We start from the raw sequence: 15,862 nt of genomic DNA, 5'->3' as shown, positions 1-15,862 counted from the left end.
CTGAAGCAATGAAATACCTTGGGGCTATTCTCACGATCAGCAAAAATTGGGCTAGGAGAGCCTAGCCCGATTTTTGCTGATTGTGTAAACCACCGGGCTCGCAGGCAAGCCCAGTGGCTAGCCCACTTTTTTTAGCCCTCCCCAAAGCTCGGGTTTGCAAGAATTGCCAGATTTTTGTCAGAAGAATTGCCAGATTTTTGAGAACACTGAAGAATGGTGTCAAATAAGCACTGGTCGCAGCAATGGTTGCCTGTTCGCTTCAGGGTCCAATTCAAAGTGCTGGTTCTCACCTACATCTTATGGGCTTCGCACCTATATCTTATGGGCTTAGCACCTGTATATCTCTGGGATCACCTCTCTTGGCCAGCTGTGAGATCTTCTCAGCTGGCCCTCTTTAGTGATCCAGGCCCTGGTGTAGCGCGTGGTGCCTGGGCCCATAGGAGGGCTTTCTTTGTGGCTGCCCCTCTTCTTTGGAACATTCTTCCCCCAGATTCGTTCAGCCCCTTCCCTGGCTGCTTTTAAGGCCCTTAAGACCCACCTGTTTTGCCAGGTGTTTGCCTTATAATAATAATAATAATTATTATTATTATTATTATTTTACACAGTCAGACAGTTGTTATTGACTGGTTTGTTTTATCCAGACATCGAGTCCTTCCCAAGGACCTGGGATGGCTGAATTTTATTGTCAATGTTGTTGCTGTTGTTATAGATATCGTCGCAGAATATAGGCTGTTCCCAGTAAAGTTGCTTTTTGTAATTGGCTAATGGTGATTTCTGTGGCCCCTATGGTGTTGAGGTGCTCTTCAAGGTCTTTTGGAACTGCACGCAGGGCGCCAATGACCACTGGGATTATTTTGGTCATTTTCTGCCACAGCCTTTCAATTTCAGTTTGTAGATCTTTGTATTTTGTGATTTTTTCTATTTCTTTTTCTTCTATTCTGCTAGCCCCTGGTATTGCTATGTCGACTAGTTTAACTTATTTTTCTTTCTGCTCGACTACAGTTATATCTGGTGTATTGTGTGGCAGATGCTTGTCTGTTTGTAGTCGGAAGTCCCATAATATTTTTACATCTTCATTTTCTTCAACTTTTTCAGTTTTATGGTCCCACCCATTTTTGGCTGCAGGTAGCTTGTATTTTTTGCAGATGTTCCAGTGTATCATCCCTGCTACCTTGTCATGCCTTTGTTTGTAGTCAGTCTGTGCGATCTTTTTACAACAGTTGATTAGGTGGTCCACGGTTTCATTTGCTTCTTTACAAAGGCGGCACTTGCTGTTTGTTGTGGATTTTTCTACTTTTGCTCTTATTGCATTTGTTCTTAGTGCCTGTTCTTGTGCAGCCAGTATTAAACCCTCTGTTTCTTTCTTCAAGTTGCCATTCTTAAGCCATTGCCAGGTCTTGGTATGTCTGATTTTCTACTTATATTGTGCAAATATTGACCATGCAGTGACTTATTTTTCCATTTTTCTGCTCGGTTCTTGACTTGTTCTTTCTTGTAGGCCTGCTTTCTTTCATTGGTGTTGAATAGTTTCTCATTATTGACCATTTGAAATGCATCTTCTTCACTGTCCTTGATATATTCTTCAAGGCCTCTTTTCTCCTCCTCTACTGTTTGATGGACTTGCAGCATTCCTCTTCCACCTGAGCTGCGAGGGAGGTATAGCCTATCTACATTACTGTGGGGGTGCAGAGCATGATTGATGGTCATTATTTTCCTGGTCTTACTATCTAGCGTCTCTAGCTCTGCCTGGGTCCATTCTATTATTCCTGCAGTGGTGTTTGCCTTATTATTATTATCTATTTATTTACACAGTCAGACAGGTGTTATTGACTGGTTTGTTTTATCCAGACATCGAGTCCTTCCCAAGGACCTGGGATGACTGAATTTTATTGTCAATGTTGTTGCTGTTGTTATAGATATCATCGCAGAATAATACCAATAACAATTAATTAAAATAATAATAATATTTTAATTAATTGTTATTGGTATTGTTGTAGTTCACCACCTAGAGTATTTGGAGGAGGCAGTATATAAGAATATAAAAATAAAAATAACGGAGGTGGTATATAAAATGGATGGCATGTAATGTATGCAGTTTTATATTGCGGAGACAGGTAGACCCTTGATAAAAAGATAAGGAGCATTTGGCAGATATACAGCATAAAAATCGGGCAAAGTTGTGGGCAGTGTATGTCAAAGAGAAACATCAAGGTAAAGCAGTGAATAAAAAGATATCTATTTTGGCTGTGGTGGCAGATGTGAGAAAACAGAAGCTAAGGAAAGCAATGTATATAGAACAGCTTTGTCCCACTATAAGTGTAAAAGAGGAAATGAGGGAAGCAATGAAATTAATTGGCTATTTAGCAAGGGTGTGTATTTTCACTTTTCCCCTCCTTGTTGTGAGATTTGTAACAGGACTGAATGGTATTGGTACTGTAAATAGGATTGGCTATTTGCTGTCAGCTTGCTGAGTCATGATGCCTAGCTGTTGTATGATGCCTAGCTGAAGCATGCTTCAACACTAGTGTATAGCTCTGAAGCTGATGTGTTAACATTTAAACATTTTTTAACTCTGGACATTTGTTTTATGTTTTTGTGTATTAAAGAGGTCTTTTATAAACCTTGTGGTATCCACCTTGTTAGACTACTTTCCTTAAGGAAAATAAGCTTATGAGATCAGCTGGCATTCTGTGTATGTGTCCCTATCAACTTCACAATGCCTGGACCAAAGTATGAACCAAATTAGGTACAGTTGTAGGGATGCAAAGTGACACCCAATGGCGTAGTTTGTAAGGATGTCATCTACCCCAATTCAAGATGGCAGTTGTGTAAATGTTTGAAGTGCAAGACTACCTAACCGATTTGAACCAGATTTGGTACCGTTGTAGTGGGTGACACATCCTTCAAAATCTCAGCTGGGTAAAAACTTTCAGAAAATAGATGTGAATATTAAACATATGTACTACATACTTAGGATTAGCTCAGGATAATTTCAAGTGTTGATCCCTAACCACAGCACAGCTGTAAAGTTTTCATCCATATGGATAAAGCCTCCATACCACTTGTCTATAAAAACATGATCTTCTGCCGGGCATTCCACAGTAGCTTGTTGTTAAAGAGCACAGTAACCCCTCACCTGTGAAGGAATGAGGCCTTTACCTCCTTCCTGCGTTTTTCAAATTTTTAACCTACTTTCCATAACACATAAGGAAAGTATGACTAAATTGGGAAGTATGACTAAATTGGGTACAGTTGTAGAGGCACATAGGGACACCTCAATGGCATAGTTAGTGATGATGGCATCCACCCCAATTCAAGATGATGGACGCATGAACTTTTGAGGCAAAAGTGGGCTAACCTGTGAATCACCTAACTGATTTGAACCAAATTTCAAACAGTTGTAGGGACACATTGTAGGGACACATAGGGCTACCTCAAGATGATGGACATGTGAGGCACAAGTGGGCCAACTTGTGACTACCTAACTGATTTGCTCCAAACTTGCTACAGCTGTAGGGACACATAGGGAGAGATCAAAGCTGTAGTTTGTAATGATATCATCCACCCTGGTTCAAGATAGTGGACACATGAATGGTTGAGGCACAAATGTGCTAACTTGTGGACTGCCTAACTAATTTGAGCCAAATTTGGTACAGTCATAGCAACTGACACACAGGGACACCTCAATTGTGTAGTTTGTGATAATGTCATCCTCCCCAATTCAAGATGGCAGAAGTGTGAATGTTTAAGGCTGCAGTGGGCTAACTTGTGAGTATGGTAATTCTCAATTAAGATTATAGTGACAGGAAAGTAGGCAAGATTAGTTTTAGAATGTGAACCCATTGGGGATAGGGAGAGAACCATCTTATTTCTTTATTTATTATTCTATATAAACCACTTTGAGACCTTTTTATTTGAGAAGTGGTATATAAATACGATGACTATGGTGACTACTACTACTAGCCAACATCCAGTGCAACCCTCTGGTGATGGAAGGAGGGATGCAGCTCCTCCAAAAGCTTTCAGCATCCCTTCATGGGAGACTTCTTTGTGTAGCAGACTGGGTGCAGAGAGGAAGGGGAAGCAAATTTTGTATCTCTCCTCTCCCTCCAAAAGCCCTGTTTATACATCCCTGTGGATTGCAGAGTCTAGAACACATTTATACAAGCAAGCAGGGCTTTTGGAGGGAGGTGAGAGATGTGAAAATCACACTCCCCACCCCCTTTCCCTCAGCACACATTCTGCTTTCAGTGCATAAAACTTCTTGTGGACCTGCAGACCTTTTCCAGTTGCCAGATGGCTGCACTGCATGTCGGCTGCTATACCCTTCACTAAAAATGCCTTTCATTAGTTTGTCTGTACCAAAAAAAAAAAAGCCCCCTTGAAATAGGTCTCACACATCTCTGGAGATTGTTTGTCAGCCAGCCAGTTGTATGATATCTAATTTATATCTTGACCATTTTAAAAAGCTGTTATTAGAAAAATCTATTAGCAGAATACATTAAATAAAGCCATGTGGAAGATTAGTTATTTTGCACAGAGATGGCACAATGTCAAGTTACATTGTAATTGGGTTTCTGGGTGTTGCTCTTTTGTTAGTAAATTAATATAATCATTTGCTAGAAGCAGAATTCCTATTTGGCAAAATAAGGTACTTTGAAGTAAAGGAAAGCCTCCGCTTTCCTTCTTTGTACAAAGGACAAGCCAGCCCTTTTACCATTATCTTTTTGGTAAAAGAGGTGACATAATACAAACACTCTTAAGACTGTAGCAGTCTAAAACCTAGAGTGGTGTGTTGCCACTAAGTGACTGCCCTGGCAGGATTATGGAAAGATTTCGCTTCCTAATTCTGTCATGGTGCACAGGGGCATATCTAGGGGGGAAAGCACCTAGGGCAAGCACTGAAATTGCACCCCTATCCAAACAGGGATGATGGGACTTGTAGTCAACAATATCTGGAAATCCCTGTTAAAAGGAACACTGTACCATCTAGACATGGTTGTTGATCAAAACCTGAAAACATGAGCCATCTCTGTTAAGGACTTAGAACAACAGTCAGGAATTATGTGAGGATTGCAAGTGTCATTTTCTGTCTCATCTCATGCTTTGTCGTTGCAGGATCACCTGCCCAAATAGCCACTAGCAAAATAGGGGAAGAAGAAGGTGGTGGTGGGGGGGTCTATAAACCAGTGAATGATTCCTGCCAGCCTTTGTCTTATGATGACTCTTGGCTCGTGATGGGGTATACGTGCATTCAACACACTAGTGCTTACTTTGGCACCAGGAGGGAGGAGGATACATTAGTTTGCCACACTAGATAGAGGAATTTGCAACAGGAGCAGACAGCCAAGTTCTGCCAGGGCCAAAACCAGCCCCTGCCAGACTAAGAAATCATTTTAGTTTGCCCCTTCCTGTCACAAGCAGTGTATTGTTCTTTTATTGTTGACTCTAACTCTCAGATATCCCAGTCATGGATGGAAAATTCAGGGTCAATTTACAAGAGAAATATTTTCTACATGGAAGTTTCTTCTGTGCAGGTGTTGTGCAGAAACCCATGTGTAGTGATTAGTACATATCTATCTATTTTGCCAGGGGCATAGCAAGGTTGGAATGGGTCCAGAGATGAGATTTTAAAATGGGCCCCCAACCCCTCAAAGTCCAGGGCCTCCACACACCCCAGGCCCCCAAGGATTTAAATCTGATATTTCAAAATAAGTATGCTGCCTGGAAATACATTTCACTGAATACACACACATCACAATATATAGTGATATACATTGAGTACTATATATTTGTGCTACTTTCAATGCCTAGAACACACTAGAAACACTAATTATTAAAATGGCCCCCTCGCTGCAGATTAGCAAAGGAGACTTTCAACCATGCAGGGTGAGCCTATGTATGTTTTCTCAGAATTCTGAACAAATTCAGTAAAGTTTGATTCCAGGAGGTTTTTCACACAGGGCTTTTAAAGCCCTTTAACACACATCTCCTCTGAAATGGAGGTGCTACATTCACATGTTGGCCAGATTTACCCTGAAGTCCCTGTGAGTTATTGGGGAGCAGTTCACACACAAGAACAATAAAATAAATTAAAAGCACAACACATGCTTACTCAGACCTTCTGGGCTGCAAAACAACTTGAACATAAGTGCATTTATAAATGAATGAATAAATGAATAAATATAATATTGTTTGTTCCAGAAGTTTTTGTAATTTTCTGCCATTAAAAAAGCCACTTATAGGCCTTTTAAAATAGGTTTTGTTTTTAAAGCCAGCAAGTTTTCCAATCTGTTTTAAATTAAATATTCAGAGACTTCTCAGTCTCCTCCCCACCCCCCCATATCAAAGCCCTATGGCAAGCAGATCCCTATATGGCGGGGGGTAACCACAAAAAGGAATTCACATTCTACCTGGCAAAGGCTAGGCTGGGCTGGGCTGGCTGGGCAGGGCAGAGGGTCTGCAGAAAACTTTGCCTGCCTCCTTGCTTGCTTGCTTGGGGCCTGCCGGCCTACTTGAGTTCAGGTTTCAGGGAGGCCTGAATGAAGGCATCTCTGGAAGCCCCGCCCACCCGTCGATCTGCTGAGAGGCGGGGAGAGAAGGAGCTGTGTCACTGTTTGTGGACAGCTCTGATGGTAGGCCGGAGGGCAAGGCAAGCAGGAGGGCAAGTGGCTGAGGGGCCTTGGGGCTGGGCAGGTGGGTAATGGCGTGGGGGTGGCAGGCATTGGTGTGGCGCCCCCCACAGTGGCGCCTAGGGCACGTGCCCTGGCTGCCCCCTCCCAGTTATGCCCACCATGGTGCATGTGATACCTACAGCTTAGGACCAGCAGGAAAATGAAAGGCAGGAAGCCTGATGCTGCAGGGCAAGAAAGAAAAGCCAGAAAACAAACAAGCATTCATTGCAGATGAGGAGAATGAGAATCAGAAGTCAAGCTCAAAGTGGGTCATTGTGGTGTTTTTGGGTAACCCATTCCCTGATCCAGGCCAGCTTTTGAATGGGACTTTAGTTAGTTGTATTCCAGTCCTGGAGAAGAAGAAGGGCTAACAAACAGCCAGCAGTAAGAGCACTGAAAAGCAATCTGCACTAGCGATGTGCATGGTTTGGTGAGCTGCTGAACCAGTGGTGGTGTGTGTGTTTACCAATGGAGGTGCTTAGGGTAACAAAAGGATACCAACTGGTGTTCGACAGGAGCCATCTGCGAAATTAAAACTCACAGAAATGTCAGGAAGATCCTGGGGGGTGGAGGCGGATTCGAGTTCTGCGCACCCCTGTGACTTTAATGCAGAAGATCCAGGAGGAACTGGGCCATTTGATGCTTACATGCAGAAATGCATGAAGTGTGGAGATTGTGTTTTGGAGGCGGAGTCTGGGGGAATCTTCAGGACTGTTTGGCAATAGCCACGAGGTTGGCCTGGCTTAGGGGGTCAGGGAGCCTTTTTCAGACGACTCTTAAAGAATCCCCCCCCCTTTGGCTTCCTAGGTTATACCTAAAGCCAGTGCTAAACACTGTCCCATTCCTGGACTGTTTCAGATACATATCAAGCACCTCTTTTAGGGATGCCAGGGGATGTACAATCAGGCCCAAATAAAGACCCCATAACACGAACACTAGATAAATGGTCATACATTGCTTCATATGAGAAGAAAGTTTCATTTTTTGTATGTAACAGGGATTATTCTGAAAGAGGCCCTCACTGTCAAAATCATCAAAGCCCCCACACAGTCCCATTGTGTCCATAATGTACCTACAGTCCCCTCCATGCTTTGTATACATTGCCACTCTGATTGCATATCTCCGCTCCATACTCTGTATAGGAGTATGTACATAAGTGTTGTGTAGCAGTAATTGTTGGACTACCAGACCAGGGAACACTAGATTCAAATTCCTACTCAGGCATGAAGCAAACTGGTGTTCTTGTGCCAATCACTGTCATTAAGATAAATGAGGGTAACCCATGCAGGCTGCCCTGAGCTTCTTGGAAGAACGGTATGATATAAATGTGACTACTACTAATACATATTGCTCTTGCTATTAGCTAATATGGATACTAACAAAATGGATTTCACTTGGTGAAATAATACTATAGCTTACCTATAGTATTAATTTGCTACCTTTTAACAGAGTGCATTCAGACACACAGACTGCCTTTCAGACATCAAAGTGAAGGTCAGCCAATTAGACCTCAGGGGCAGGGAGACAGTAAAAGAGAGGAGAAGTAGGTTAGGTTCAAGGAATTCCCATGTGCAAGCATGACAAGCAGTAACCTTAGAGGGGAAATTAGATGCAAGTCCTTAGTTATGTTGAAGGTAAAGCAAAAAAGAGCAAAGGATCTCCAACAATAAGAACCTATAATGAGCATTATAATAGTTGCAAGCTGTTGTTAATAGCCTGATCCTACAGAGTGCCATTATTGCAGCAACATAGTTTGTAGTCTTACATTTCACTCTGCTGGTTCTTAGTCTCTGCTGCAAAACAAAATTGCTTCTATGTGACGTGGCACAAACTATAAGCTGAAATCAACATTTCATAAAGGCAAAAAACAACACTGACAATTCTCATTTGCTTGATCTGCTGCTAGGCAGCTGAAATAGGGGAGTTGCTCCTTTCGCACAGCTCACTTGCAAACCTCTGAAAAATCAATGCCTTATGGAATATACCAAGCTGGAATAAGTGAAGCAAGAAACAGATGTATACAGGAAAGGGAAGACTATCCTCCCCTCCCCCCTGCCAAAATATAAGATGTTGAGAAAAACTAGGTAATGTCCACAGATATAAAAATATCACTTATATTGCTTTTTGGATGAATAATGTAGCACAAGCAGGGTATGATATATGTCCAAGAGCAAGGCTGTGAGTATGAAAGGTGTTTAAGAGAGAGATTTTTACTTATGTAGTCCTCATCCTATCCAGAATGAACACCACTTTGTGTCCAGTGAAATAGTAGTAAAAGATTGTGTCATTTCAATGGCACCCTTTAATCATGGCCTAGTATTTTGCTTCTCTCTCTCTCCTTTTTCTTTGCACACAGTTCTCCATAACAGATGGATCAGTATACAATCTACCATCTTAGAGCACTTCTGCACAGGTGATTTTCTTTGTAACACTGTCATGGATTGCCTCAGACAGGAGCTTTTCATACCCTTAATATTTAGACCAGTCTTAAGCAATTCAGCTAGCCAAGGAGTATGAAATCTCCTATCTGCAAAGAAAATACACTACTAGAGGAGTTTATGTGCAGCAGGATATTGTACTGACAATTATTAAAGATATATAAAAACTTGAGAGAAACATTTCCACAAAAATACTGGTTTACTTATATAGCTTCTAGCACACCACATCTATAATATAAAGCTGCTTGGACCTTCATGACTGACTGACATGAAACTTCCAGACCAAACCATGAAAGATAAACATGCCATTTTCACAGGTAGATTCCAGACCTCACCCAGACTACAAAAACAACAAACAACAAACCCAAACTCTGGAAAAATTCATTAGTGTTCCAGGAAATCTGGAAAAATTTTCACTGGAAAGCATGGGGAACAATATTTCATAGAGTTAGAAAAAGCATAGAGTCACAGAGAGAAAAGATGTCCATATGCTTGCACACTTTGAAGTACTAAAAGCAACTGACATATATCCGAATGTACTCCTTTTTAATGCTAAAATACTATACAGAAATAACACAGAGAAATGCATTGGCATTCCAGTCCTCTTTTTAACAGAAAACTAGTTGCCACATATAATTTATTTGCTGTTTCTTCTTCGATCTATTATTATGTTAACTCAGATATATGATTAATTCCTTTTGTGTAGATATAAATTCCTTTTCTAATGTTGGAGGAAAAGAGAACACTAGATAGCAAACTTGCATTCTGCAACACAAACAGAAAGGTGAAAGGGTTACAGGTAAGAAGGTCATTATTTTCTAGGCCAGAGTTGAGTCAAATGACTAAAGAAAAGATGGAGTGATTTTATTTTAATATCAATGACAACACAATTAAACACAGTCTTTGGACTGAAACATGCTGCCCCAGAGGAGTACCACAGTTCAGACGGGGAACTGTAGTGGGGGATCCAGATGGGTAAACAATTAGTTTTTACATATAACATCTGTCTGACAATGAGCATCTGGCCCAAATAACCCCTTGCCAATGTACTGTGATTGCCATTTCCCCATAGGTGAGTCCCCTCCTTACATGAGTAACACTTAAATGGTTGAATTACATTTTATTTATTAAAAGATCTTCTACCGCACCTTTCATAAAATTGGACTCACAAACTGGCTTACAAGCAAAAATACAATCAAAACTGCACAAAATGACATATCAACAAAATTCATCAATATGGGATGGGAACAGCTGATGTTTGGAACTTCCCACACAAGAATGTGGGAATCACTATTCCATGTGATTCCCTTCTTCAGACATTACTAGTGTGGTGTGGAATCCAGCCACAGGGAAACAGTAATCATGCTGTATTGGTCACACAGGACAGATGAATTTCAAAAAGGATTGCTCTTCAAAGAGAATTTATTGGAAGCCAGTGGAGTCATAGAGCTACACTCGTAATGCATTCCCAGTGATCCACCATACCACCAAGTTACAAGAAGGGTTTTTTTGATATTGTAACTGAAGTCTCCCAAGAGTTTTTGTTACAAAGATGTGGATGTTGTTTGCAAATTCTGAATCTAGCATGGAATCTAAGAAATATTCTGCTAGCCTTTTTAAAAAATGGAAAACACTCTTTTAAGCAACAATTCTTATCTTTCTCCAATCTCCCTCAAATTCCTTCTTCAAGAAAAAAGTTCTATCAGATGTAATATTACCTGATAACTATGCAAGAGGCACTGTTTAAAGTAGTAGTTCCCTAACCTTTAGAAGGGAGAGAGCAACCGCCCTTATTCAACCAAACACAGTGTTTTCCAGTGGCTGTTGATGGTTACCCTGTGTGTTTCCTTTTAGATTCTGAGGCCTTTGGGCACAGGGGACAACTTTCTGTTTACTTTTGCTATGTAAACCACTTTGGAATTTTTTGTTGTTATTCTTCTTGTTCTTGTGCAGTACATAAATATTCTTAAAAATAATAACGTTGAATGCTTCTCATTGCACTAGAAATACTTCAATATCACTCAGCTAAAGAACTGACATTCCTGTCTGCCCTATTCATTTGTCAATTTCTATTTTGTTACAAAGGGACCACCTATATTCACAACCTCCTCCCCTCCCCTCTCTTTAGTGTCTCCAACATGACAAGCACCATAATTTGTGAAGCAGTTTTTTGGTGTCTCCATTTGTGTGCTGAAATTATATTGATAAATACAAGCACCAAAATGTTTGTAAGTAGTAAAATGATGCAGGCTACATTTAGTTCCTTATATGGTCTTAACTGACCATGGGCATGATCCAGCCAAAGTTAGGTACTTTTAATTCCCCTTGATAACTCTCTCCCACAGGTATCAAAAGAATTATAGATGCTTAACTTTTGTCAAGTAAACCATGTTAATTTTTGCTCAAAAGTTATCCTATTTTTGCAGAGTGATGTAGCAAAAGATGTAGTGGGCAGTATTTTATACCAAGATGTTTATATAGAAGATTACATTACTGTATATCATGTCTGACAAACTTCCACCTCGTGGTTCCCCGCAGTCAGGATAGACTGATGGATCATTATTTCGAATCTGTCCTTTCTCCATTCTAAGCAGGCTGACTGTGTAAATGACAGGACAGCTAAAAGGGCACCTAACTGAGATTAGGTTACTTTGAATTTTGCTTTCATGGTGTCATCCCCGCCATATGAGAACTTAGCTAAATTTGGACCAGGCTGTCAGGATGCGACTGACCTATGATGACACCTTCTGCTCTTACAGCTCCACGAGTGCGTCTGCGGATGCTCTCCTTACCACAGACTTCCTATTGCACCTGCACTGTGGTCTCACTACACACGTCTTCCTCTCCATCCGGGACGCAGAAAGAGTCTCTACATACAGCTTCTCTCTCCTCCCTTGTTTAGTACCTCTGTGCAAGATTGCGCATGTGCAAATTTGCATTACGCATACTAGCCCCCCCTCTCAGGGTGGTGCGCATTTTGTGCGCATGCGCTTATCTGCCCTTTTTCATTCTTCACTTTTTTAAGCTTTCGAAGCGGCAACTAGTTGACGATTTGTGTGTGGCTCCTCCCTCTCCAGTGAAAGCGTCACTGGCCGGTCTTGGGCTGGGCTGGAGCCGGGTCCGAGTGGGGGGAGGGACGCGGTCTGGCAGCCACGGAGGTGGGTGAAGGGGGAAAACGGCGAAGGAGCCTGGGTTGGTGGCGGGAATGGTACCAAAGGGGTCGGGGAGTAGTCCCCGGGAGAGGGCAGAGCAGCGGGTGGGGTTTTCTAGCTGTTTCTGAGTTATTTCTCGTTGCATGGGAGTGGGGGAAGGCGCAGCATCATCTCAAATTTTAAAAGCATTGCTATCTAAGCCAACTTTGGAGCTTCTGAAGCTCTGGCGCCCCAAAACTAAGTTTATTAGGGTGGTTAGTTGGTGCTGGGGGAGAGAAACTCTGTACATTCTCAGAGGAACTACTTCCTATCAATACTTTACGTGCCTGATACTGAAGACTGATTCTGCCTGCGCAGCCCCGGCACAAATTACATCCCTCTCCAAGAGGATGTAGTAGGGGACAGGTCAGGGGTTCCTCAAGAGGATGTACAGCAAATGGAGGGGAAAGCATTGGATGTGGAGAAAAGCATGCACTCATTGTGCATCCCCTGTGCTTAGAGATAGATGGTAAATGAAGCTCCACTGCTATACATGTCACTTGTTTCTTTCCAGAGTGGTATGCCCAGAAATTATCAGTTTAGGATAATAAGTAGCCAGTAACTAACAGTTGGGAATCTAATTGTACACGTCAGTAAAGCAAATGTTTTCCACATGCTGTCAAACTTGTGATGTATTCAGTTCAGATAGGGGATATGAGTAGGTAAATTGCCATCTACTACTGGACTATCAGGTTGATATAGAAATATGCAGACTCTGAGTCTTACAGAAACTCTCTGGGCTTGCTCAGCCTGATGTGTCTTATAGTGCTTTCCTGGAAATTGTTCCAAGAATTGCTGAGGGACTGTGTAAAAGCTTTTTAGCTGACAGTTATCTTCTTATTATTATTATTATTGTTGTTGTTATTATTATTATTTTTACATTTATATCCCGCTCTTCCTCCAAGGAGCCCAGAGCGGTGTACTACATACTTGAGTTTCTCTTTCACAACAACCCTGTGAAGTAGGTTAGGCTGAGAGAGAAGTGACTGGCCCAGAGTCACCCAGCTAGTTTCATGGCTGAATGGGGATTTGAACTCAGGTCTTCCCGGTCCTAGTCCAGCACTCTAACCACTACACCATGCTAGTTATCTTGCTAGTTGCCCTGGAATGGTGGGGACACTGGATGTCCCTGGGGGCTGCAGGGGCTGAAAACACTGAATAGTGCTTCAGGTTCCAACCCTTATAAGAATTGCTTTGCTGTATCAGACCTAAGTCTGCCTAGGCCAGAATTATTCTGGCAGCAGCCAGACAAATGCTTTGGAAGCTTATAAGCAAGGCATGAAGGCAATATTCTTCCCTTGTCTCTAGCATCTGGTATTCAGCCATATACTGCCTCTGTATGTGGAAATTCAATTTATAATTTAATTTATAATATTTAAAATATTAATACCCCACTCCTCTAGTACACTACTGCTAGTACACTACTGCTAGTTGTTATGCTCTTTGCTTTGAGACTTTCTGATAATTGTATTTTTTTAAAAGAAAAATACCTGTGGCAGAGAGCCTTCAATATATATACAAGATCTTTACCAGAATGCTGTACCTTTTTAATCTGTAAACCATGGCTCTATATATTCATTTGCTTATATTCTAACTTTGTTTCATATTGTATATATAACAGAGAAATTTGCCTGACCCACAGTGGCAACCATTCTGTTGACTGCAAATGAACTGTCATTTCTGACCAGAGACCCTCCTTATCTGCATGTCCATCTAAAAATAATATTGCTCCTGGCAGCAGGGTGTATGTGTGGAGTTCATGCATGTGTGTGCGTGCACTGATGTGCTATATAGCTAAATGTAACCCAGCTAGGCATCTTAGGAGTTACTTCTTATTTCTTAACTCCATGAGAGAGCCTGTTTTGGGATTCCATTTTTCAAGTTACTTAAGAGTTGTTTTGTTCTCTCTCTCTGGTCTGGTTGAAAAGTTGTAGAATATATAAAGCCTGATCATGCATTATCCAAAGTGTGGATGCTATAGCCAGGTACAGCATCCTAGAGAGTGTGCCTACAAGTCCCACCCCTTATCATCATGCTTTGTAGCCCTGCCTTCATGCTGTCTTCCAATACAGGTTGAGAAGGTGAAGGATCTCCTTAAGAACAGCTTCCCCATGATTGGTCCAACTTGCATTCTTATTAATGAGGAAGATATCTCCCTGAGTACAGCATAAGGCTTCCAGCATGGGGACAGGGCTATGGACCACATCAGTGTTGGGGGATCAGGGCTTGCCAGCACACTCTTGTGGATATTGCACCTGGATACAGAGTCCCTGTATTTGGATAGTGCATGAAAAGGTCTCTGGTCAATAACCATGCCTGTTCATATGTATCCTTTGATGATATAGGGTGCGCTTTTCTTACAAAAGTTAATTGAACAAAAGCTTTGTCTGGTCATGTCTTGATGGAATGGAAGAAAAATGTGTCTGAGGGACACTGAGTTAGATTTTTATGATAAACACTTAAAGTACAAGTTGCAGAATACAACTTGCAAGTTGTAGAATATTTTTGTAAAACAGAGCTTGACAAATCCCAGGTGCTGGAATTTGTCAAGCCTTGTATTATACAAATATTATATACCAAGGGATACCTAGAAATTTAACTATGGCATCTATATTAGGATATTCAGACTCAGAGTTATTGTGGTAGCAAATATGAATTTCCCCTTTGCTAATCAGGGTCCTCCCTGCTTAGCTGAATGGGAGACTACATGTGTGAGCACTATAAGATATTCCCCTGAGGGGATGGGGCTGCTCTGGGAAGAGCATCTGCATGCTTGCATGCAAAAGGTTCCAAGTTCCCTCCCTGGCATCTCCAAGATAGAGCTGAGAGAGATTCCTGCCTGCAACCTTGGAGAAGCCGCTGCCAGTCTGTGTACACATTACTGAGCTAGATAGACCAATGGTCTGGCTTGGTATGTGGCAGCTTCCGATGTTCCTATGTAATCAAATCTTTATTTGTTGCAGACCACCTTGTTTCTGTTCTAAGTATGTTGCTTGTAAAGGGGATAAAACAAAGGGCATTTACCCATCCCCTGCAGTGCCCATCACAAAGTCCAGTAATTTTGCCAAGTGTCCATTGTCTGGTTCCTAAATTGTTGGGTGGGTTGCTAGATCCACAGAAAATTTGTCCTGGTGTAATCAGACTGATATAGTAAGTACAGACACCTGCTGTATTTAGACTATATGGAAATGATTTTCCGAGGACAGAAACACAAAATCTAGTCTTAACATTTTATTTTCATTTTATTTATTAAGACTGTATATCTTGCCTTTTGGCCCTGACAAAGACTCTCATTCTATCTATTCCCAAATAATTTCACAGGATTATGTAGGGAAACGTTTTTCACAGCGAAGGTTTAGGAAGCTGATGAGAAGATTGAATGCAATGGTAGAATGGGTGTAGGAATAGATGCTGTTGGATATCATTATGATAAATATTGTGTATAGGTTGGGCTATCTCTGCCTTATTTGTTATGTATTCTTACAGAGCAAAGCAGCTATTACTGCGCTTTCCAGTGCAATCCTTGTAGTATCTATCTATCTATCTATCTATCTATCTA

General features: G+C 41.5%; 1 protein-coding gene across 5 annotated transcripts in view; it reads left to right on the top strand.

Annotated features, from left to right (window-relative positions):
• The first annotated feature begins 6,604 nt into the window (after positions 1–6,604).
• The window catches only part of MKNK1 (MAPK interacting serine/threonine kinase 1), a 60,699-nt gene continuing 51,441 nt past the window's right edge, over positions 6,605–15,862 (top strand). The window contains exons 1-2 of one of the 5 annotated variants that reach the window (XM_053246053.1): positions 6,605–6,635; positions 9,819–9,911. In XM_053246053.1, the coding sequence (XP_053102028.1) occupies positions 9,837–9,911 (75 nt within the window). In that variant the 5' untranslated portion in view covers positions 6,605–6,635; positions 9,819–9,836. Of the gene's footprint in view, positions 6,636–9,818; positions 9,912–12,121; positions 12,271–12,379; positions 12,773–15,862 lie in introns of those variants that run through there. The other 4 variants (XM_053246055.1, XM_053246057.1, XM_053246056.1 and 1 more) reach the window with 4 other exon arrangements.

Source organism: Hemicordylus capensis, chromosome 4 (assembly GCF_027244095.1).
Source record: "Hemicordylus capensis ecotype Gifberg chromosome 4, rHemCap1.1.pri, whole genome shotgun sequence".
In the NCBI taxonomy this organism is placed as follows: domain Eukaryota; kingdom Metazoa; phylum Chordata; class Lepidosauria; order Squamata; family Cordylidae; genus Hemicordylus; species Hemicordylus capensis.
Note: the sequence above shows the minus strand (reverse complement) of the source record. Positions and strands in the feature narration are given on the sequence as shown.